Source organism: Monodon monoceros, unplaced genomic scaffold, assembly GCF_005190385.1.
Source record: "Monodon monoceros isolate NGI ecotype Baffin Bay Population unplaced genomic scaffold, NGI_Narwhal_1 Super_Scaffold_18, whole genome shotgun sequence".
Classification (NCBI taxonomy): Eukaryota; Metazoa; Chordata; class Mammalia; order Artiodactyla; family Monodontidae; genus Monodon; species Monodon monoceros.
This window is the reverse complement of record NW_021703774.1, coordinates 136,155,719-136,180,802: the sequence shown is the minus strand read 5'-3', so window position 1 is coordinate 136,180,802 and position 25,084 is coordinate 136,155,719. Positions and strand designations below refer to the sequence as shown.

The 25,084-nt window shown below is 44.0% G+C and overlaps 1 protein-coding gene across 3 annotated transcripts in view; it reads right to left on the bottom strand.

Moving 5' to 3' along the window:
* Window positions 1-25,084, bottom strand: part of YIPF1 (Yip1 domain family member 1) — a 35,147-nt gene continuing 10,063 nt past the window's right edge. For 2 of the 3 annotated variants that reach the window (XM_029229682.1, XM_029229681.1), the window contains 6 exons: window positions 24,994-25,081; window positions 18,692-18,808; window positions 15,290-15,456; window positions 14,747-14,929; window positions 10,695-10,826; window positions 1-534 (listed from right to left, as the gene is read on the bottom strand). In XM_029229682.1, the coding sequence (XP_029085515.1) occupies window positions 10,737-10,826; window positions 14,747-14,929; window positions 15,290-15,456; window positions 18,692-18,808; window positions 24,994-25,081 (645 nt within the window). In that variant the 3' untranslated portion in view covers window positions 1-534; window positions 10,695-10,736. The remainder of the gene's footprint in view (window positions 535-10,694; window positions 10,827-14,746; window positions 14,930-15,289; window positions 15,457-18,691; window positions 18,809-24,993; window positions 25,082-25,084) is intronic. The other variant, XM_029229683.1, reaches the window with a different exon arrangement.

Genomic DNA, 25,084 nt, shown 5'->3' with positions numbered 1-25,084 from the left:
TTGTATTTATTTTGCAACCATTAGGTTCAGTTGCCCAGAGTCAGGTCACCAAAGACAAATTTTCAGCCTCCCAATGAATCCCAACCAAAGTTCATGCTGTTTGGGCACTTTAGGATGGCAAGGGGAGCAGAGGCTCACCTAGGTAATCTGTACACGATCCAGAGAAAAGACACCCAAGTTAGGATGGATCCATTCCAGGGATTAAGGGTGTACCTAACGTGAAGCACACCACGTGACCATGAGAGGCAAACGCAGGGCACTTGAGCAGCCTCACCCATCCCCTCGTATTTCTCTCCAAACCAGTGCACAGTCACAATGACAAGTGACAGTGAGAGAGAAGAGCTGAATGACACGTCTCAACTCAACAACATTTAATTGTTTTTTGTTAAATAGGTGATTAGGCTTCAGTGTGGCACCCCCCAGATGTTGGGGGTTGGGGCCATTCCATCCGTTTTCCTGCGCTTTGGTCGTTCTGCTTTCCTGCAGTGGATGCCATGTCCGAAAGAACCATACTCCAAAACCCACTGAAGAGAACTGAAAAACAAAAAGAGTAACTTTCAAGATCAAGTTGCCCCCGTACAGAAAGGATTTAGAGATATAACTTCAACACCAGAGCAGTCTGCCTCCACCAGCTCCCTAAACCTAGAGCCTTGAGCCCTGATTTATAGGCTCCACAGAAGAAAATGACATTTTAAAAAGTTTTCCTCTATTTCTTTGGAAACCCAATGACTTTCTCTGATACACATCCCAAAGCTACCTTCAGCCATCCTCCTTTCTCTCTTCTTTGTGACTGATCTGTGTTTGGTGCTAGAGGAGGAAAGACAAAAGTAAATATCTTTTTACATAAAAAGGCATAAAAAGATTTGGAAAGTGAGAGCTGTCTGTGGTTGCTGAAACATATGGTTATACAGGGGACAACGGCAGGATATGAGGCAGGACAAACAGATTAGGGATGGATCATGGCAATCCAGGGAGTTTGGGTTTTCTTTAGACAACAGGAGGCCAAAAAAAAGTTTTTAAGTAGAAGAGTGATGCAGTCAAAAGCACAATCAGATTTATAGATTTTCAAAGACCCCTATGGCTACATATAGGATGGATCAGAAGGAGGAGGAGAAGAGAGACAGAGAAACCCATCAAGCTCTTACCATAGTCTAAATGTGAGATGATCAGGTCCTGAATGCTGGGTATGGTACTGATAGGACAGATTTGAGAAATATTTCAGAGGTAGCACAGACAAGTCTTGCTGACAGATAAGATGTGGAAGATAAGAGGGAGGAATCTACACTGATGCTGAGGTTTCTAGCTTGGGTGACCAGGTAGATTTCTTAATTCATCCAACAAATATTGATGGAGGACTCACAAGCCAGGCACCAGATACAATGAATAAGGCAATCATGGTTCTAACTCTCAAGAAACTTACAGTCCAGCAAGGGAAACTACAGAGTAAACAAATACATAAAACATTACTTATGTAATTACGATTATAAGGTACCATGAGAGGGTATGATAAAGAATCTAACCTAGTCTGAAATCAGGGGCGGTGTGGATGGTAGTGCCATTCACTGAGACAGGAAAATGAACGAGGATCTGGTTGTTGGGGGGATGAGTTTAGTTTTGAACATAATGAATTTGAGGCATCTGTTGGTACACCTAGTTGAGGATTTGCAAGAGACGGGAACTTGGAAAAAGAGGCTAGAGATACGGTGAAATCCAGGGGAGATTAAGGAATGTGGCAGAGAGGGGTCCCTAATGCATGGCCTTCCCCCTAAGAGAATAAGCCAGGCCTCCCTGGCGACCTCATCGGGGGAAATATCACAACCAGTGTCAGCATTTAAGCATACCATGAAGGTGAGGCTGAGGCAGGGGAGATCTGCCTAAATCCACTGGCTCTAGAAAAGGGAAAAGTTGCCAACAAAATAGCTGTGAAAAGTGGTTGGAGAAGGGTGGACGCTGTAATTTGCTGGAGTGAAAGAACCTAAAGTCCTGATTGGCCTTCTGGTAAACATGGGCTCCGGTTTCTGAAATGCTAAGTAAAGGTAGGGACAAACCAGCCCACAGGGCAGGCACTAAAGGTTTATTTTCATAAATATGGAAAGATTTGGCCCACAATGTCACCATCAGCCAGGGCTCCCGCGCCACTTCCAGGCCTAAGACCTGGGTAAGGCCTCCCTGGCCACTTCTAGCTCCCCACCACGGTGGCCCCCTGTGGCATGCCCTACTCCCTTCCTGGCCCCATCCCTGCAACCAAGCCTGGACAGTATCACCATTGCCTGATCTGGGATGTTCCAATCAGAAGTTCCCAAACTCATGATTTTCTTTTTAACTCAGCAAGGTCTGCTAGTCTGTGTGATGCAGCAGATATAAAGTTGGGCTGTAAAATCTGGGAAGGTAAGAACCTATCTCCATTGTTCACCAGTAGCCCAGCACCTAGCACAGAGTAGGTCCTCAATGAATGAACAAGAGTTTCCAAATAGCTTGGCAAATGATCCCAGGAAAGTTTTGAGTGCCACATGGTATGTATATAACCCTTGCTTGTTCAAAATCAAGCTTTCCCCAAATGCCTGCTGAGTGCTGGGGCTATATTGGTAAATAAATCTCTGACCTCAAGGAACCCTCAGTCTATGAAGTTATGGTTCATAAGAAAATGGCCACAATAGAGAAACATACAAAGAACTGTAGCATAGCCCAGAGAAATAAGTAAGTAATATTACCTGGAGAAGTAAAGCAAAACTTCACCAAGGACAGAGTATCTGAAGTAGGCCCTGAAGAATAAATAGGAAGTTTCCAAGCAGACAAGGGAGGGAAAAGCATATTCCAGAACTTAAAAAAAAAAATCTTGAAAGATTTTATTTATTTATTTTTTATTTATTTTTTATGCTGCGCCTCACGGCTTGCGGGATCTTAGTTCCCCGACTGGGGATTGAACCTGGGTCATGGCAGTGAAAGTGCAAAGTCCTAACTACTGGACCACTAGGGAATTCCCTTCAAAGATTTTAAAGTAACATTTCCAGTAGTTAGAGGTAGTTTGGTACTTTTCCTACTAGATCCCAGTGAGTGCACAGTGGGATAAAACAAGTAAGTACTTATGTGATAGCCCAATTCTATCATTGATGGTGTCAGTGAGAAATGAGATCCTCAGTACAAGAGAAAGGAGATATGAATATAAGATACAAGCAGTTTAGTACTGCACTAAACAGGAATTGGAAGTATCAGTATGAACGCACAACACATGTTCTATCAAGCAAACAACAATCCTATTTCCTAGCTCTGAACATTGAAAAGGCCTGAAAACAATGACTAAGCCAGTTGCAGTGAGCACCACTAGCATCCAAATTGTGACCTGGAAATACTATTTCCCTGAATGGACCAGGGCTCCTTAGAGAAATGGCTCAGTCTGGGTCTGGGACAGGAAAAGTCCAAAATGAGCCTAGAACATTTGGTCATAACAGATAACAAGGCAGTTACCAGAGACTCCTAGGGTTGTGCCGACAGGACTCGGGGACCATCCTGAAGAGGCTCCCGGTGGCCAAATACAGGACAATTTGAGCATCAATAAGCATAGTATTTGCAATGGACTGAAACTAATTGGTCATTGCTGCAGATCCTAGTGAGCCAACTACTATTTTGAAAGCAGGTAAATAAAGAGAAAAAAATAATTTATCTTGCTTTTCTAATATAAACTGTATCACCGGAAGCACACAGATGAAGGGAAATTTTTAGTAAAGAAGTATTCTAGTAAATAAATAAAGAAGGAAAGATAGAACTGAAATATCACCATTTTGAAACCCCTACTGAATTAATGGGTCTAGGCATTGCTTATTAATGGCTACTAATACCAAAAAGACAGAGAGTTAATTAGACATTATGAGTTTATGGATGGAAGGGTTTTATGGCACATATCAAGTAATCTTGCCCCCCAAAAAATCAATCTGAATCTGATCAAACCTTTAGATACAACCAGCAATTCACAGAAAACAGAGGACAGAGCTATATGTTAAATGATACCATGGAGAAACAATCAGCAAAATCCAGACAGTTAAAAACTATAGGATAAATGATTTTTCAACAAATAAGTGGCAAAGGGAAAGAGAAAGATGGAGTAGGACTCCATAATTTAAAAGGCATTTAAGAGGTACAACACCCAATTGCAATATGAAACTCAAACACTGAAATGCATTTGATATTAGTTATTTCTTTTTTTAAAATATTTATTTATTTTTTATTTTTTTATTTTGGCTGCACTGGGTCTTAGTTGTGGCACAGGGGATCTTTTAGCTGCAGCATGTGGACTCTTAGTTGCGGCATGCGGACCCTTAGTTGTGGCACGCAAACTCTTAGCTGCGCCATGCAAACTCTTAGTTGCGGCACGTGAACTCTTAGTTGCAGCATGTATGCGGGATCTAGTTCCCCGACCAGGGATCGAACCTGGGCCCCCTGAATTGGGAGCATGGAGTGTTACCCACTGGTCCACCAGGGAAGCCCCAAGAGTTATTATTTCTTAAGATGTGATTATGGCACTATGGTTAGGTTTTGAAGAGTATCTTTCTTTTTTTTTTTAAAGGTTGTTTTAGCCTCTTATTTCAAATATTTATTTATTTTTGGCTATTCCTCATGGCTTGTGGGTTTTTTTTTTTTTTCGGTACGCGGGCCTCTCACTGTTGTGGTCTCTCCCATTGTGGAGCACAGGGTCCGGACGCGCAGGCTCAGCGGCCATGGCTGACGGGCCTAGCCGCTCCGCGGCATGTGGAATCTTCCCAGACCGGGGCACGAACCCGTGTCCCCTGCATTGGCAGGTGGACTCTCAACCACTGCACCACCAGGGAAGCCCCCGGCTTGTGGGATCTTATTTCCCGACTGGGGATTGAACCCGGGCCCATGGCAGTGAAAAGTGCAGAGTCCTAACCACTGGACCGCCAGGGAAGTCCCTGAAAAGAGTATCTTTTATAGATACAGAATTTAAGTGTTTATGGATGAAATAATAGGATGTTCTATATTTGCTTCCAAATAATACAGGAGAAAGAGTTGGGGAATATATGGGTATGTGGATGAGACAAGACTGGCCATGAGTTGACAACTGTTGAAAGTGAAAGAGGGGAGGGGTACATAGGGATTCACTATAATATTCACTCTACTTTTGTCTATGTTTAAAAGTTTCCACTAAATAAGTCAAATAAAAGAATAAAAAGTTATTGTGTTGACCCACTTACCATCCCAGGTTCTCCCAATTTTCCTCAAAGAAAGGGAACAAAGAAGAAAACTGAAAAAGAAATAGCCCAGGAACTGAAAATGGATTCTCTGGGAAGGGACATTTCCCGACATGGTGTGGAAAAGAATAAGGGGCTGTAGAAAACAGTGTTAGCTATGGTGTGAGATCATGCGGTTTGGACACTGTGTTAAAGGGGATTACAGCATTCATTGAGTTAAAGCTGATTTCAGAATAAAAGAACTGATGTGTATAAACCTAGTAAGAACATTTGAAGTTTTGGCTTATAAAATGAACTCTTGACATGAGTGAGTGAAAGGATAATTGCATATAAACCCTGTGTATCGAATCAGGAGGGTTTTAATTACAAAGGAGTCTCCTGAAGCCCTCTGCCCATCCCTTGTTAAAGCCCTTATCACACTGCGGTATATTTACCTGCTGGCCGTCCTCCTCTGGACAGAGCCACGTGTCATTGCCCCTGGGAAGGTAGCCCCAGTCTGAATACAGTCCTTCAGATACTCCATCCCTCAAGCCAAAGTAAGACTCCCTAGGTGCACCAGGGTCCTGGCTCAGAGAAGAACTGGCATTGGCCCTCAGGCGATAAGTTAATATAAAACAGAAAGAACGAAGGAAGGAAGGCAAGAAGAAAGCCAGATGTTCTTTATAATGTCTCAATGACTTATGTAGAGGTAGCTTCCCTGATTACTAGTAATTGGAGGCTCCCTCGTGATCCTGAAGTTCTAGGGAAAGAAGGGGTTAATGCTCTCCCAGTAATCCCTTCCAGGCTAAGCCCTCCACTGCACAGATTTACATGAGGAAAGTTATCTGTGAGATTAGAAGTCATTCTTTTCCAGTGAAAGCTGGCAGTCCACAGCTTACAGTGGGAGGCACAGCCAGGTCATAAATCTGCAGCGCTCAGGGCTCTGGACAGCCCTCTGATGGGCAAAGCGATTGATGCTTCTGCCAGGGAGGCTCCGAGGAAACTGTTCATCACTATCTCATTTAGAGACTTGATACCCAAATGGAGACACTGACACCCAAGTTTATAGATCTGAGCAAAGCCCATAGGTACCAAATTTGTGTAAATCAGGATGGGAGGTCTGCAAGGGCCCTAAGGGCCAGGATCTTCCAAGATGCCAGCTTCTGACTCTCTGAAGGTGTATAGCACCTGGGACACTTGGTCTGGAGACTTCATAACCAAAATGTATGAAAGGAACTGTATGTATGAAGTCTCAGCCCAGGAGCAGGCTGAGAGAGCCCCTCTCCAGGTTGATGTCAGGTATTCTGGGGCAAGGCAGAGAGCCAGGCAGCTGTGGCCACTGTGTCCTCCACCTCTGTCCCTCTGCAGCTGAGCTCAGGCTTTCTTGTTCTAGGTGATGTGAGCCCACAGCGCATCACTGTGTCTCAATGAACAGCCTACGTCTTTACTTTCCCAAAAGCCACGGGAAGTTGACTACTCTTTTCAGAAAAACGGGTAACTAATTGCTTTCTGCTCACGCAAGACCCCCTCTGTGAAGCCTTCCCCCAGGCCAAATGAGTCAGTGTTTCTGTGCTCCCACAGTGCCCATCAACTCACAACTTGGCCATGGCACTTCTCACACAGCCTGGCCCACCGCCTGGTCCTTATCTGGTGAGCTGTTTTACCCATGGACCAAGGCGCCTTGAGGCAGACTCTATCCGATTTTGCAGGTCCCCGGTGCCCAGCTCACAGAGGCCACAAAGTGGCCTCAAATAAACATTGAGTGAGGAAGTAAATTATGATCCAGGACTCAGTGAGCCAAGGCACTTCTGGTAAAAGCCCACATCCTGACTCTTGCCTGAATCTTACAAAGTCACCTCCACCCACGCAATTAACGAAGCACTCGCCCTGTCTGTGCTAGGCGGGTATTAGGCCAAGACCGGGGAGTCCAAGTGAAATAAGAGTCCCTTCCCCATGGACTTCAGATGAAGATCCATCCTGCTCTGGGGCCTTCTCTGCTAACAGTCAATGGAGTCCATTTGCAGGATGAGCTGGACAAATGTGCAGACAATTCAACAGTAATGCAAACCACCTACCACGTGCTCATTCTAAGGCAGTGGGCTCCAAAAACAACCCACTGAGGTAGTGGAAGCAAAATATTAGAACTTCTATCAATATTTATTTTTCATCAAAAAATAAGGAATTAAGCTTTAATAGTTACTATATGGATTGACAACAGTCTTTGTAAATGCTTCAAATATAAACGTGTCACTGAAGGTGTGTGCTTGTGGCAGAGACTCTAAAATGGCCTCCACATGATGTATATGTGATGTATATACACATATACGCATCCACATGATGTATATGTACAGCAAATCATCACAACGTGCACTTTAAATATCTTACAATTTTGTCAGTTCATCCTCAATAAAGCTGAAAAATTAAATTAAATTAAATTAAAAAATAAAAATGGCCTCTAATGATCCGGTATTTATGCCCTGATGTGTCCTGTCCCCTGGAGTGTGGGCAAGACTTGCGACTTGCCTCTAATCCAAAGAATACGGCAAAGGTGATGGATGTCATTTCTGTGATTACATTACATAGACGGTAACTTGCATCTTCCTAACAGAGTCTCTGTTGATTATCTCCATTTGTGGCTTTGATGAAGTAAAAGTCCTCATATGGAGGGGCCTATGTGGCAAGGAACTGAGGGCAGCCTCCAGCTGACCATCAGCAAGGAGGCCATTGGTCTGGCAGGCCACAAGGCACTGAATCCTGCCAAGAACTATGTGAGCTCAGAAGAAGATCCTTCCCCAGCCCAGTTTTCAGCTGAGACCCCGGGCGCAGGCAGCACTTTTGAGTGCAGCCTTGTGAGAGTACTAAGCAAGGAGAAGGAGAAGGAGAAGGAGAAGGAGAGAACTAAGCAAAGCTATGCCCGGATTCCTGACTCACAGAGACAGTGAGATAATGAATGTGTGTTTTTTGAGCTGCTAGGTTTGTGGCAATATTGTTAGGCAGAAATAGATAATACAGTCCTCAAATTCTTAACTGACAGGTTGTGCAATCAAAGTAGTGTGGAGACCTCTAGATTAGCAAAGTAGGCGTTCCCCACCCCCAAAAGAGCCAAAGGTCAGCAGGGGAGCCTGCAAGTTTTCGTGGTAAAAAGAACATCAGCCTAAAAAGTGGGAAAGTGGAAAAAATCTCAGGAATTGGTTCCCGAAGACCTGGGTTTGATTCCCAGCTCTGCCTCTGAGAGAGGGGTGATCTTAGTCAACTCAGACTTACTAAAGCCCAGCTTCCCTCATCCATATAATGGGGGACAACAAGCCTGGTAAGAGAGGCCAATGAGAGTGACCTGGACAGCGTTTTGTAACATAGAATGTGATATACACGTTAGTTTGCTACCAAACCTGGCCTTGGGCAGGGCACTGTCCTCTCTTGGCCTCAGCTTCCTTATTGTACAAAGAAGAGGGAAGCACATCCCATCTCCAAGGGCTCTGACCTTCTCTGATTCTAGCATCACCTATAATGTGAAGAGAGGAAGCGGGGAAATCAGGCTCTGACATTTACAGTGGTTTCCCAGTCACGTCATTGGCCAGGATGACTGTCGCACCAACAAGGCAACCGGAGAGGCCTCTGTTTGACCAATCACATCTTGTCACCTTGCAGGGTCGGCAACCTAAATTCCTCAACTAAGAGGGAAAATCTCCATTTGTTTTACAAAAAGGAAATAAAGGGTGACAGTAAAGTGAGTAAGAACCACCAAATTTCAGCACAGATGACTAACCCCTTTCAGAGGGGCCGCAGCTTGATTCTATTACTGAGCACCAACTACGTGCCAGGAGCTTTTATAAACACGGTCTCTACTTTCACTACAATCTTAGCACATAATACACACACACACCTCATTTCACTGTTCGTCACTTTATTGCACTGTGCAGATATGGTTGTTTTTTACAAATTGAAGGTTTGTGGCAGCTCCACATCGAGCGAGTCTATTGGCACGTTTCCCAAGAGCATTCATCTCTGTGTCACGTTTTGGTAATTCTTGAAATATTTCAAACTTTTTCATTATTATCCTATTTGTTATGGGGATCTCTGATCAGTGATCTCTGATGTCACTACTACTAGGACTCAAAGAGGGCTCAGATGATGGTTAGCATTTTTTTAAGCAATGAAGTATTGATACTTTCTAATTAAGGTATGTGCATTGCTTTTCTAGACATAATACTGTTGCATACTTAATAGGCTACAGCATAGTGTAAATATAACTTGTATATGCACTAGGAAACCAGAAAATTCATGTGACTTGCTTTACTGCAATACTCACTTTACTGTGGTGGTCTGGAACTGAACCCACAATATCTCCGAGGTATGCCTGTAGACTGTATCATCTTCATTTCATAGTAAGTTAGCTGAGGCTCAGAGAGAGTCAGCCCCTTGCCCCAGGCACACTGCTAGTACGTGGTAGGGCAGGGATTTTCATTCTGTTCGACTCTGAAGGCCCTGGTCAACCACACCCTGTTGCTCTGGGAGATAGCAGCCTGGGCAGAAAGGTCAGCCCATGATTACAACATAGAGTAAAGGTTCCTGGCCCACAATGAGATCATGTGCAGAGTGTGGCTTCATTCATTCATTCCACAAACATTTACTGAGCACCCACTGTATATACCACGGCATGTGGTGGGCAATGAAGAAACAGAGAAATACCCATTCCTTGTTCTTATGGGGAGACACTCTAGTACATGGAGGACAAATAGACGAATAAATGCGTGAACAAATGGATAAGCAGATGGACACACTGACAGTGAGTGACTGGTGTTTCGAGCACCACTAATAAAATGATGTATAATGTAGGGTTTAATGGGTTCACAGGTAAGTGATGACTGCTGGAAGGGAAGGAACATTTCAGACAACTGGATCAGCAAGTGCAAAGGCAGGATGTGTTCTGGAGATGGCAAGCAGCTCAGCATGGCTGCAGGCTCAGAACACAGAGGAGGTGGAACGGGGAGGCGAGAGACTAGCCATGGAGGAACAGGGTCTTTTTCCTGTACTCTGACCCTCTGAGCTAACCACCAACAGTGGAATCATCAAAGAGGCCCAAGAACAAACTGGGCATGAGAACTGGTAAGCTTCGGAGAACTGCATGAGTAATTCAAGAGCGGTCACACTCAGGGTCTGAGGCCAGCCTGAGAAGTCACAGAGAAACTGGAGAAAACCACTAGACTATAATCAAATGGAACAAACCCATGCTGTGCTGCTGGGAAGGGGACAGGGAGTAGAGAAAGGGGATGCTGGGGCCAAAAGGCAGGAACTCCTCTTACAGAAGAATCTGAGAGCTCGTGTTTCCCAAATGTATAAAGCCAGATGAGTCTACTTCCCAACTGAAGCCTCAGCAAGAGGGACACACACAGGGACATGCGTGTGCACACACACCACACTGAACCATGCAGACAGATAGAAGGGCCTGGCCCTCTCAGTGCTTCATGCTAACAGCAGCAGGACCGATGCCCCTGCCCATTTTTACTGTACCTCATAGCGAGAAGATGAAAAGATAATCGCTCACTTTCCCCTTTAGCTGGACTTGGCTGCTGCAGCTGTTTGGTTTGGAGCAGCTGTGCTTGTTGGGAGATGGTCCATCTCTGGTGCGTCAAAAAAGTACGCCTGCAGGAAAAGGAGACCCGTGAGGGTGGTTAACAAATAATGGTCCAGGTGCGTGTCCTAGACTCCACGCTGACAGTACCTCTGGGCTCTCGTGGCCCCTACACTTCCCCCACTGCACTGGTCATCACTGAACTGTCCCTGTTTCTGTCTCTTACTCGACTGAGACTGCCTTTTTAAACTTTGCTACCATTTATTACGCACTTGCTACCTATGACTTAACCTTCATAACAACTCGGTGCGGTTGTTATCACTACCCTCATCTGACAGATGGAGAAACTGAGGCTCAGAGAGGCTGCCATTCGATTAGGTGCACGTGGCAGCAAGTGGTGCAGCCAGGACTCAATGCTTGGTCTTTCCGACTGCAAAGCTCAAGCTGTTAATCACCACAGTCTCTCCTCCAAAGACCGTGTCTTTCTTGTCTCTGCGTCACCAGCCCCTCACACAGGGCCGGGCACACCGTGTAAACAATCAATACTTAATGAACTGAACCAAGGTAGACTGCTGCCAAACCAGTCGGCTCCCCGTAAAGAGCCTTCACAGAAAGTGCTAGGCAGGCTTCACCTCTTAATTCTTCAACTTGGAAATGAAAGGTTTGATAAGTGCTTCCACTCACCATCGACAATTTAACTATCAAAAATCAGAAGGAGGTGGAAAACGGAAAAACATCAGGGAGGATCTTCCCACCTGTTTCGGGGTCTGAGAAGCCTAACGTGAGCCCAGGAAAATACCAATCTCACTAGCCTAGAACTCGGGTTGTTCGAAGGACAGGTGAACCCGTTAGTAAATCAGGGACCACTGCCTGCGCATGACTCGCCCCTGGAGCCGGGGCCTCAGGAAGGTAAAAAAGATAAAAAGCCACCAAGTCAAGAGCCATCTCACCAGCTCTGCTCTCTATCAGCCAGAAGGGGGCGCCAACACAACACGCTGGAGTTTCCCCCAACATAATTCCTATTTCGAGTTAAGTCTTCAACAATCCATTTCAAAAAGTTCCTAGCTGCAGACTCCCTCTAGTTTGTCACATGCCCTGGGCAATTCTAGTAGTTTTAAAAGCCTTCCTCCCCAAGGCCCCTTCCAGCAGCTGTTTTCCAAGGAAGGAGAAGAATGGCCCCTAACCCGAGCAGGGGCAGGGGCCAGGCTACTAGCGTTGGGCCCCTCCAGTTATCTTGCGGGTGCACTGAGCCAAGAAGCCCCCAGGATGCAAGAACAACGACTATCTTCCAGGGTCCTGGAGGAAACCCTCACCAGACGGAATAAGCCAGGAAGCCCAGCTTCTAAACCTGGCTCTGCTAGGAACTCGCACTATGACTTTGGCCAAGTCTTATCTGTTAAATGAAAGGATTGGAAAAAATAATCCACGAAAATAAAAATAATTAATTCCACAAACACTAGGGCACAGACCCTCTACTCGGAGCAGTACCACCTCAAACACAGGTTTTGTGCATCTCCAAACATACCAGCCAAGGATGCAACCTCTAGTGCCTCCTTAGTCTCCCTGCCAGGTGTGTTCCAGGACCAACTTAGAGATCGTGTACAAGTACAAGCACCGAGGGACCCACAGCAGGTGCTGGGCTGTCATATGCTTCACTGCACTAAGGCGAAAACACCAATTCGTGTTCCCCAGGGGACAGTGAGAAGGCCAAGCTGTCTGGTTCAGCCAGTGCCCCTCAGCTCAAGTAACTCCCCTGTCATTTCCTCTCCCTGCCTTTGCAGTGATAGTAATCGTACATATCATTCATCCTTGTGGTAACATCTTTACTTCTTTTTCTAAGTGAGGAGGTGGGGGTCCAGAGGGGTGAACTAATAAGCAAAAAAGCAGGCAGTGATGGAGTTGAGACAACAAAACCCCAGACCCAGTGGGCCCCTGGCTAAACAAATGGTTCCCTTCCTCGAGGAAAGAAAACTGTGCCTCCCGTCCAAGAAGCGGTCCTACACCTGCAATTAGCTACCTGCTCCACCATCCAATCTGCCCCGCTCCCCTGAGTCCCTTAAAACTGAACAGGGCAATGTCTTTTCTCCTGCCTCCTTCTCTCGTCCAACTTCTCAACCGTGTGTGCGTGTGTAAGAAGTTCAGGAGAGAGATGGGAAGATGCCAGGGAGGGGCACCAATGGAAGGGCACTGTCCCTAGAGTTGTGGCCTGGGACCGCTCTTACTGGGGCACTCGGAGGAACAGGCAGCAGAGTGGCCCTGGCAGTTTCTGATGACACAGGGCTCGTTCAATAACTTCTTTACATCTGAAGGAACTATCACAGCATACGAAGCGCTTTCACAGCCATTTCACGGAGTCTCACCAAAGCCCACGAAATATGAATCTCCCTGACAGGTGAGGAAACCCAGGTTCTGAGTTCTGAGAGCCTAGGCTCTCAGTGCTAAGCAGCACTGAGTGCTCTTTCTGCTTCGTTATGATGCTCTCTTTTAGAAACTTCCTGAGTAGCAAGATGGGCAGGTAAACCCTAACTTCAGTGTCATTTACCCCGAAAAGGGAGGAGCAGGCCTAGGAGGTAAAAGATCCTGGCCACAGGTACCAAATTAAACGTGTTAATAACAACAACACCTCCCTGCTCCATAGCCCCATCTGCCTTGCGCCTCTCTACTCTTTACAGAACAGAACACGGCAACGCCTTTCTCCTGCCTCCTTCCCCTCACCAACTTCTTAACAAGGTCATAACACACACACACACACACAAAATTCAAAAGAGAGATGGGAAGACACCAGTGAGAGGCATTATAGCGAGAGAGTGTCACAGTGCAAAGCACCTTCTTTCTCAGCAGACAGGAGGGTCACAGGAAGGTCACAGCAGCATTTCTAGGCATCAGCCCAGAGATTCCAAGTGCCAGACATTAACAGTGTCACTCTGCTGTCTCAAGGGGTTAAAGTTGAGGCATATGTAAAATGCATGTCAACCAAGAACTCGGCACTTTTTGTGAGACTTGTTCAATGATAAAGTATTGGGATCTTATTCAAGCACTCAATGAGACCATGGTTGTCTACAGAAAATATTCAAGATCAAACAGTGCCAAAGAAATCTTTACTCCTGTAACTGCAAAGTCTGACCAAGGGTCTGGCCATGTGCTATGTGAACATCTTCCTGTGGGCAGCCATGACCTTAACATTCTTGGATTTGGATTTTTTTAAAAACCTATACCAGGCCTTGTTAAGGCCATGGGCAGCAAGTTTTACACACAATGTGTACAGAAATTACAAAGAACATGTCTCCTTAGGATCAAAGGAAAGGGATCTAATTTATGGGTATTTATGGGACAAATTCCATGTTAAGTGCTTTATATGTATTATTTTATTTTATCCTCAGAACAACCCTCTGTGGCAAGAACTATTACACCCACGTTGCAGATTAAGAAATTCAGATTCAGAGAAGTTAGGTTCCCTGCCCAAGCTCATACAGCCAGTGAGTGACACAGCTGGTCTTCAATCTGGGCCTGTCTGACTCAAACGCACATGGTTTCCCTAAAAAGATACCTAAACACATTAATTCAAACATTGTTTTAAATGTTGTTCATCTTAAAGATAACTTTTTCCTATTTTGACTTCATTCTCGAGCTTTCTACCTATGAAACGCTGAATTTCAAAACTCTTTCTGAGTCTGTGCAGAAAACCAGTAAAAGCATCCAGAGGCGGAACCCCCGCCCCCCCGGACCCTCCCCTCCCCAGCTCTATATGTAGACACTCATCCACCCCTACTTCCTCTGGCCAGACACCAAATCTCAACCAAACTTCAGAAGTTAGGTGAAGTCAGAGATTATAATCAAATTCTCATGACTATTATTTCTCATCTAGGACAGTCTATTTAAAACGATATTTATTTCATGGAGCCAATTTTTAAAGAGCCGAGGTGCCTAACAGTTTGAGGTCTTAGCATTTGCATCTAAAGTGCACCGGAAGAGCATCGGAATGAGACCATACCAGGCAGCCCACAGAAAGCAGCATGTGAAGCAACACAATCGTCACAATTGTGGCCAATGCGATGCGTCGGTTGTCCTCACGAACTGCTGGCCAAAATGTCATTGCCAAGACAGAGCCTGAGATGCCCAGGGCAATCATAACTAGAATCCAGCGGACCACTTTCTGGGGGATGATCCACAGTATCTGAAAGAAAAGGAGGGCGGGGAGGGCTTGGGGGAGGCACTCAGCGAGGCATTTGTTCGTTCCAGGCACACGTGTTCATAAAGGCCCAGGAGCCTGTCAGCAGCTGGGCCTTCACTGCCACTCGGGTTTCCCAGAACAGCCCAGAGAAACGCCACCAGCGTGCAGACTGAGGGGAACGCTTTCCTAACAAAGGGCTCAAGATCCAGGGAAAGCACTTGGCTCCCCGGCCTCCATTCCCACTAAACTTCTAAATTCAAGGGGTATTTTTCAGATGCACATCAGTGTTAGGCTAGAAATAATGATGCTGGTTGAATTTTCCACTAAGAACAGGGCCTCACTCAGAATCAGCGTGGTACTTACCGCTGTGGGGATATAAATGAAGAGTGAATATCCATAGACGCACACAATCTCCAAGAATGAATAGGAAACGATGTTCATAACTTTACTGTTTCTCCACACAAGGAAACCCCAGAGTGCAAGAGGAACCAGCCAGGCATAGGCATAGATGATTGTGGCTGCGATGGACACTGAGGGCGAGAGGACACAAGTTTTAATTCCACCATGCCTTTAATGCAGTGTCACGGCACTTCTGGTACCTGCTGGACTTACTCCCTGCAGGAGTGTCCACCTGCCTCACTGGATCAGGGGATTGTGTCTTACTGGTCTCAACCCCTGAGCCTGGCACAGTACCCAACAAGCAGTAGGTGCTCTATAAATGTGCTGAATCCATGCCCCTTTAGCATTTGTGTTTGTGGTGATGACCAGTAGTCTCTCCTATGGCTTCTATAATTCACTTAATTACTAACAACTAATAGTATTAAACAACTGAATTATGCAACTGAAATACTTCCGAGGGCCACACTGCAAGTGTTTAAATACACAGAACATTTCAATCAAATACAAGTCAACTATCCCCTTGGAAGAACACATCTTCCTTCCTAATATAACAAGAGCTGACACTGATTTCTTTAGCAAATTTACGAAAATGACCTGGGTTCAGATTAACTTGTTCTACGTGCTACTCAGAGTTCCTTCTGTCTCTGAAACAGGGAGTTCCAGCTCACCGATGAATTGCTTGGAATAGTCTCCAGTTCCACTTTCTTCTTTAAATAGTTCGGTCTCTGTGGTGGAAATGCTACTTAGCGGCTCCTCAGAGGAGCAATGCTCAGTGTATTACTTACTGTCCCTCCCTCCCCCTCCTCTAGCAGCACGCCCTAGAGGATTCGTCCTCCCTCTTCTGGAGTGGAGGATCATAAGCGGCTCAGTCCGCAACACCAGCCCTTCCCAGATGAAAGTCACCAGGTAATCCACTGAACGCTCTTGGCAAGAACAAAGGCACTCCTAGCAACTACAGTCAGACTCTGGGTAAGATATGTGACTGTCCAAAACATTTTCAGCTCCCAGAGCAGTTTTTTTCACATGGGGAACTCCAGCATTAAGCCAAATGTAATTCTGCTGATATACTGCCTTTTTCTTGAATAACTAAAGGGAGGGGAAGGGAACTGCTACAGTGACTACAGCTGTCCACTGGGTGTCAGGCATTACACTGAGTGCTTTACTGAGAGGTAACGTTGTTCAACAGTCAGAGCTACAGACTGTATATGCAGACTCTTATCCTAGCTCTGCCAATTACAGTTGAGTAGACCTGGGTGGTGAGTTACTTAAACTTCCTGCCTCTCATCTGTAAAATGGGAATAATAATAGTACACTACCTTATAAGATTACTAGGAGAATTCAATGAGTAAAAACACGTATATTTAGAACACTGATTGATAAATAATAAATGCCCAATCAAGAATAACCTTTTTATATTGTTAACTTGTATATAAACACATTATTTCATATAATCTATATCTTTACTTTAGAGATGAGGAAACAGGATCAGAGAACTAAGTGGTTTGGTTAGGGTCAAATAATTAATAAGTGGTAGAAGCGGGACATGACCTTGGATGTGTGACTTATAATCTTTACATCAAATGGAAAAATATTTATTGATCGAGTCAACGACTATCTTACTGGCACATACATCCCATGACTCCCACTGGGATGCCCAGCCAAACAGGATAAGAACAGACAAGGACCCCTGACCTCTGCCCTCCCCGCTCCCCCCACAGCTTCCACACCCTCAGGTAGGGTGATTCACTCCTCTTCTCTGTCAATATACCTCTACAGACTTCTGATATAGAAATTAACACATACCATTTATTACAGCAATATCCATTTACCTGTTTTTCTTTACTTAACCACTGAGCTACTTGAAGGCATATTGATAGTTCATGGATAACATTTATTGAGTTAAATTTAAACCAAGGTTACTTGACAAATGGAGTTGGGACTGAATCCAGGTCTGACTCCATAATGGAGGAGAGAAGAAGGGAAAATGGGTATGGAGGGTAGACGGGACGAAAGGAAGGCTACATGGACATACACACAGGTAAATACATTTCTCTACAGACACACAGATATGTGTACATACATATATAGCAATAGTTAATTTTACTGAACTCTTTTTGTACAAGGCACTATTCTAACCTCTTTACATACATCACTTCTTTATTCTTACAAGAGCGCTATAATACAGGTATTCTTATTCGCATTTCGCTGATAAGGAATCTGAGGCCAAGAGAGATGAAATAATTTGCCCAGCAAGGTAGAAGCTAGTGAATGGTGGAGCTGGGACCTGAAGCCGATGGCCTGGTTCCCGAGCCCATGCTCTTATACAGCCTTTCAACAGGAGAGCAGGCCAGAAGGGACGGAGGGAGGGAAGGAGAGAATGGAGAAAGTGGCACAGGCCAATCTCCTGCAGAGCCAAACACCTCCAACTTGGGGTGGCTGACATCTGCAAATCCCTCAAAGCTGTTTGGTTTTTTTTCCCCAGCTATCCAATACTGCCACAAGAAAGGACGTTTTAAAATAAGCACGTCATCCACAAGCCCATCACTAGGACACATTCACTTCTGCATTCTCCCTCCTGGGCCCTGACCATTTGTAAACTTCTCTTTAACAAAGCTGCTAACAGCACTGGCCTAAGTTTGTTTTTTTATTTTGTGTGTGGTACGCGGGCCTCTCACTGTTGTGGTCTCTCCCGTTGCGGAGCACGGGCACCGGACACGCAGGCTCAGCGGCCATGGCTCACGGGCCCAGCCGCTCCGCGGCATGTGGGATCTTCCCAGACCAGGGCACAAACCCGTGTCCCCTGCATCAGCAGACGGACTCTCAACCACTGTGCCACCAGGGAAGCCCCCGGCCTAAGTGTGGATTATGAGTTTTCCATGTTGCTCTAAGTGCTTCATAATTAATGGCTACAGACCCAGCTAGCTGAGTCATGATGCCTTAAATAACAATGCCCCTATTGTTTCCAACATTTGGATAATACAAATAATGCTACAGTGGAGACTTTCATGCACACTGCTTTTTACTTATTTTGTACATTTTTCTTTGGATAAATTCCGATTGCTATGGGGTCTTGCCTTACCGTTTTCCAAGAGTATATGGATTCACAATATTGAATATACTTAATGCCACTGAACTATACACTTAAAAATGGTTAAAATGGTACATTGTAGGTTATATATATTTTACCACAATAGAAAATAAAACGACTATGTGGATTTATATAGACGGGTGATTAATTTTGAGCCCTTAAATACAGAAAAAAAAGGGCTGCAGGACCTACAGACAGGGGTCTAAGAGCTCAGTGGGTAGAAAGAACTCACGGTTACCAACGAACAGCATTCCAAATGAGTCAAGCTATTCACCAACCTTTTCGGAATTCGGGCACATAATGGTATGTCTTCCTTCCCAGATGGATTAAGAAGTTGGAAAGATTCCCACTAATTGCTATGGCAAAGACCAACGTGGCACATATCCAAAAGGGGCCTGCAAAGCAAACCAGAAAATTCAGACAAGTAAATGAAGAGCCAGCTTTTAGGCTCTCACAAAATAATTTCTTATCTCCCTCACCCTATTCATGTGAGGTGAATATGAATTTTAGATGGAATCTAAAGGGAAGGGAAAAGGAATTTTAGATGGAATCAGTACTCGTTTAGTGGAGATTTTCTTTTTTAAAAGGTCAAACATGCAACTCAGTAATTAGCTGCCTTAAAGACAAGGGGGATTGAAATGCACAGACCAAAACACCTTCCATGATTAGATGAATAAAGACACTGATTTGCTTATAGTTTCTTTTATTGGAGGATCATCAAAAAAAATTTATGGACATTTTGTTAAACCTTCACCATCAGGATACAGGAAGCAAAGGTTATTTCCTTTACATAAGTACCAAATGTTAATGCCAGAGAAAAATATTTTAAATCAGATAGGTCCTTTGTTGTCTAAATGGAAGAGTAGGGCAAGCAGAACACTTTAGGAAAGGGTTCATTTAATCTAACAAATCACCGTGTATGTGTATGTGCGTCTTTATTTTTTTCTTTCTTGTTTTAATCAAAAAGTAATACATGCACATAGTTCAGTGTTCAAAAGGCACGAAAAGGGAATATAGAGAAAAGTAAGATTCCTTTCCTCTCTGTTCCCTAGCTATGCATTTTGCTTCCACAGAGCTCACCGCTGTAACCAGTTTCTGGTGAATCCTGCCAGAGATTCCTATACACATATAAGCAAATGCATATTTGTGTATGTGTGTGTGTGTGTGTGTGTGTGTGTGTGCGCGCACACACTTTATACAAACGCTAACAAGCATATGTATTTCCACCTTATTATGTTCTGGAGATTCTACTATAGCTATACATAAAAATCAACTAATTCTTTTTTAGTGATTATAAAAAATTCCGCTAAGTGGATGAGTGCACCATGCTTTGTAAATCCCTTTCATTATTTCGCTTGATTTCATGAACACCATCCTTGTTTCTCCCCATCTAGAAAAAGGACTATTAGAACAAATACAATTTTTAAATTTAGAGATTTTAATACATTTTATGAATTTCATTTTTCAATTTCACTAATATTCTGCAATATCTTTTGGGATAACTGCAGGCACCTTGACATATAAAATTAAGAAAATTATTGTGTTGGGGGAGATGACTAGCAGAAATGCGTGAGCACTTTTCGAAGTCAAGTTGCTTCCTTAAGGTGGGAAAGGGAGCGCAAGCACTTGACTGGGAGGCTCCAGAGAGCCACCAACATCAGCTTCCCAAGGAGTGCCATTTACTCACTAGCCTGCAGGCGCTCTGATATAGCCAAGGATTTGATCCTGTTCACTGTATTATTCTGATATTATTCTGAGTGACTAACACATAAAATATTTAACAACAACAAAAAAAAAAAAACCCTACAACCAACAACAATAATTTAAAAATCCCCAAAAGCTTTACTGAACAAATGAACAAAACTGACGTGCTGTTGATGGGCTGAGACCATCAAAGCATGCGACCACAAGCGGTCAAAATATTATATAGTACCCATAACTAGAAAGCAGAGACTATCGGATCCTGTTAGCCATTATTTACTAAATACCTACTATCCTCTGGGCCCTGGGCTGGTGCTGGGGACACAGTGATGTGTGACAGACACAGTTGCTGCCTCTGGTGCACTCAGGCACAAAGGAAGCTTGGCCTCTAGAGAAACACAACCACCTGCTTGGCCTCTAGAGAAACACAACCACCAGGCCTGCCACAATGCTTCATTCTGTCTTCTTTCTTCCTTGTTCCTGCCAAATTCCTACTCTAATTATGGGGTGGGGTGGGAGGGAGTGTTAATTTAGTTTGTATTGTGCATTTTATGTTATAAAATATTTCTAACATACAGAAAAGCCCAAAAATGATAAAACAAACACTGGTATACCCATCATGCCTCTTTTTCAAATCTTTCTAATGCTGTCATACTACTTATATCCTTTTACAACATGCTTTTTTTTTAATTGACTATCGTTCTGAGATGTATCCACGTTGATGCTTATAGATCACATTCATTTCTAAAACCTACAAAATTCTGTACATGAACACACCATCATTTACCGATCCATGCTCCTGCTGATGAATATTTTGGTCATTTCTAAATATTTGCTATTACAAGCAATGCTGAGGTAATGAATAATAATATTCCTCTACATGCCTTCTTGTATATATGTGAGTTTCACTAAGACTATTCATCTAGGAGTAGAACTGCTAAGTTGTAGGGTATGAGCATCTTCAAACTGCTCCAATTTGTGGCACCAGTTACATACCCACCCACATTATACAAAAGTTCCCCTTGCTCCACATTCTTGGCAATAGTTGGTATCAATGTTTATGAAAAGCTGACTTAGAGTAGGTCATTCCTCTGTTCAGACCCTTCGATGGCATCTCACTCAAGCAAAAGCCAAAGTCTTCACTTGCTTACAAGACCCTACATGACGTGCCCCCCTCCACACTGTCCCTCTGACCTCAGCCACTAGACACCCTTGTTCACTTTGGCCCAGTCACACTAGACTCTTCACTGTTCTTTGAGCACATGAGGCAAGTTCCTGCCCCAGGGCCTTTGCACGTGCTGAGCTCTCTGTTTCAAATGCTCTTCCCTGAGATACCTATATGTATTGCTCCCAATTCCTTCAGGTATTTACTCAAATAAATTTTTAAAGTTTTTAAATTTCAAATCCACCCACCTACACAAACATTTACTGTCTTTCTTCTCTGCTTTTAAATGTTCACCTTAGCATTTATCACTAGCACACTATGTGTTGATATTTTACCTATTTTCTTTGTCTATTGTTAAACTTAGATTATAAACTCCCTCAGGGCAGGGATTTTTGTGTGTTATTTACTACTGTACCTCCAGTGCCTAGAAGAGTAAGTGTTCCGTGTTTGTTGAATTAATTGAATGAATGAATGAAGACAAGCCAATTTGTATGCTTCCTAAAATAATGGACATAAATAATATCCTGTTTAATTTTTTACTTCAGGTAGGGATAACTATCTTTTCCTATATTTATTGGCCATTTGGGTTTCCTTTTCTGTGAATTGCTCATTTTCCCCCAGAACTTATACTTGGTTTTATTCTCATAATCGGTAGGCATCCTACATGTACACTTGCTTTGCATCCTTTGTGGGTTATGTGCATTGAAATATTATCTCTGGTCTGTGGTTTATTTATTTATTTTTTACCTTGCTTATGGTTTATTTTGTGGTGTAGAAATTTTTATTTATTTTTTTGGCTGTGTTAGATCTTCGTTGCTGTGCACGGGCTTTAGTTGCAGTGAGCGGGGGCTACTCTTCGATGTGGTGCGCGGGCTTCTCATTGCAGTGGCTTCTCTTGTTGCGGAGCATGGGCTCTAGGCGTGCAGGCTTCAGTAGTTGTGGCAGGTGGGCTCAGTAGTTGTGGCTTGCGGGCTCTAGAGCTCAGGCTCAGTAGCTGTGGCGCACGGGCTTAGCTGCTCCGCGGCATGTGGGATCTTCCCGGGCCAGGGCTCGAACCCGTGTCCCTTGCATCGGCAGGCAGATTCTTAACCACTGCACTACCAGGGAAGCCCAGAAATTTTAAATTTTAGTTTAAATGTAGTCAAATTCATCAGTCTTTCCCTCAGATTCTGCAGACTGGCTCTTCTGTCATCTTGTTCCTGACCATTTTCCTCCAACCCACCCCACGAGGCCCAGCCCTCTCTGCTAGAAAACACTTTACCGAGATTGTACCTTCTTTTTTTAACCATGTCTATGGGCTCATGAGATTAGTAGTGCTGTGGGAAGAAGGATGCTTTGGGTTTGTATCCTGGCCTTGTCACGAGAGACAGCCAAACACAGTGATGAAGAATATGGATTACGAGCTACAGTACTGATTTGAATCCTCCGCCACTTACTAGCTGCGTGATCTTAGGCCAGTTGTTAGACTTCTATGCGACACAGTGTCCTCATGTATACAGTGGGGATAATAATAGTACCTACCTCATAAAGTTGGGGCTATTATGAGGATTACATGAGTTAATACAGGTTGTTCCCTAATGACAGTGTCTGGAATATATCAAGCATTCTATGTGTGTTTGCTCTTACTGTTGCTGTTGTTGTTGTTGCTAACTCTGTGATTATGGGCAGGCTGTCCTCCCCAAACCTCAATTTTTCTCTTTTGTAAGATAAGGCTACCTTGGAGCGTGGGAAATAAAACAGTGTAACACAGTAAAACAGTGCCGAACTCCATGCTTGGCACCTGTTAGGTGCTCAGCAAACGCTGGGTCCCTCTCTTCTTTCTCCTTGGGGATGGAGATCATGACTTTATCTTTGAATCCTCAGTCTCTAGCACAAAATAAGGTGCTCAAAAACTGTCTGAGTACCTACTCTGCACCAAGCCCTCTGCCAGGTGCTGACGACGTGGATTCCTCAGACACAGAATCTGCTTCTCAAGAAGTTCTCAGGCTAGAAGTAAGGATGAATGAGAGCTAGAAAGAAATGCCACCTTGGCAACCTTTAACTGAGAGGCCTGGGCCAAGGCAATGGTTTTCACACTATGCTCACTGGAGCTCCAGCAATTCCATGGACATCTGGATGGAACTTCTGTGTCTGTCCCTGAGGGAGGAAGCTGAGTGGAAGGGAGACTTTCCTCAACCTCCATCAGAGCTGCTCCACTTTGACTGGTTTTAAATATTGGACATCTGTGCCATTTGATGAAAAGGTTCTGTAGCTTAAAAACACCGGTCTAATAGAATAAATGGGGGCTTTTACATAAAACTGAACTAGGAGCTAGTTCTACTTTTTTTTTTTTTTTGGGCCATGCTGTGCAATTTGCGGGATCTTAGTTCCAGGAACTGAACCCGTGGCCCCTGCAGTGGAAGCTCAGAGTCCTAACCACTGGACCACCAGGGAATTCCCTACTTTTACTTTTTAACTGATGTATAGTTGATTTACAATATTACATAAGTTTCAAGTGTACAACACAGTGAGTCACAATTTTTAAAGGTTACATTCCATTTATAGTTATTATAAAATATTTGCTATATTCCCTGTGCTGCATAGTATATCCTTATAGCTTATTTATTTTATACTTAACTAGTTTGTACCTCTTAATCCCCTACCCCTTATCTTGCCCCTCCTCCCTTCCCTCTACCCACTGGAGACTACTAGTTTGTTCTCTATATCTGTGAGTCTGTATCTTTTTTGTTAGATTCACTAGTTTGTTTTAGTGTTTAGATTCCACATATAAGTGATACCATATAGCATTTGTCTTTCTCTGTCTGACATATCTCACTAAGCATTAACACCCTCCAAGTTCATCCATGATGTCTCAAATCCCAGTTTTAGTTTTTCTCACATGGAAAACAGGGATAAGAGTACTTAATACATAGTCTTGTTGAAAAGGATTAAAGAGTGTATGTAGTGATTGGCACACAATAGATTCTCCTGAACTCCTTTTCCTCTTATAATCAACAAGTATAATCACTCTAAAACTTAATGTTTAGGATTGAGCATATATATTACTGAACCCCACTGAGCACCAGCTTCCTCTTTTGAAAAACGGGGATAATAATACCTACCCAAAGGTTGATGCAAGAATTAAGTGTGCCCGTGTGCACCAAGTCTTTCGTACAGCACCTGCAAACAGAAGCACTCAGAGCCGCCGGCTCTCTTCTCCCCTCAAACACAGGCCACCGTTGTTGGAACCCTTTCCTTCAGGATCACTGGATGGACCTCTGATCCCTTCTCGGATAGCAGGGAGGTCGGAATCACATTATCCCCTGGCCCATCCTCTTACAGACTTTCAAGGGGAAGCCAGCCTGTGCAGAGCTGGAACTCAGCACATCATGAATAAGCATGAGAGAAGCTCCTCCACACTCACCCCCACCACGAAATCCTCTAAAATTAAAATCAACGATCTCCTCTTACACAAGTGACTTAATTTGTCTTGAATTTGTAATGTCATTTGAAGACTTTCAAAGGACATACTATTACTTGTCATCAGCGCATTAATAGAAATACAATTGCATTTTCTCCAAATTCTTTGCAACAGTTGCTACCAAAGCTCAGAAGAGTCAAATAAAACACCACATGCCCCACCAACAGTGCACTTCTCCGACTTTCCAGGCAACCCGCACACTCACCTGGGCTTAGCTGGGACATGGAAAAGAATCAAAACAGCACTACACATACCATAGAGATCTGGGTTGCTGCGGATATACAACCTCACAAAGTTTTTTCCTGGTATTGGCAAAAGAGACCCCTTTATTCTGTCAAAGACCTG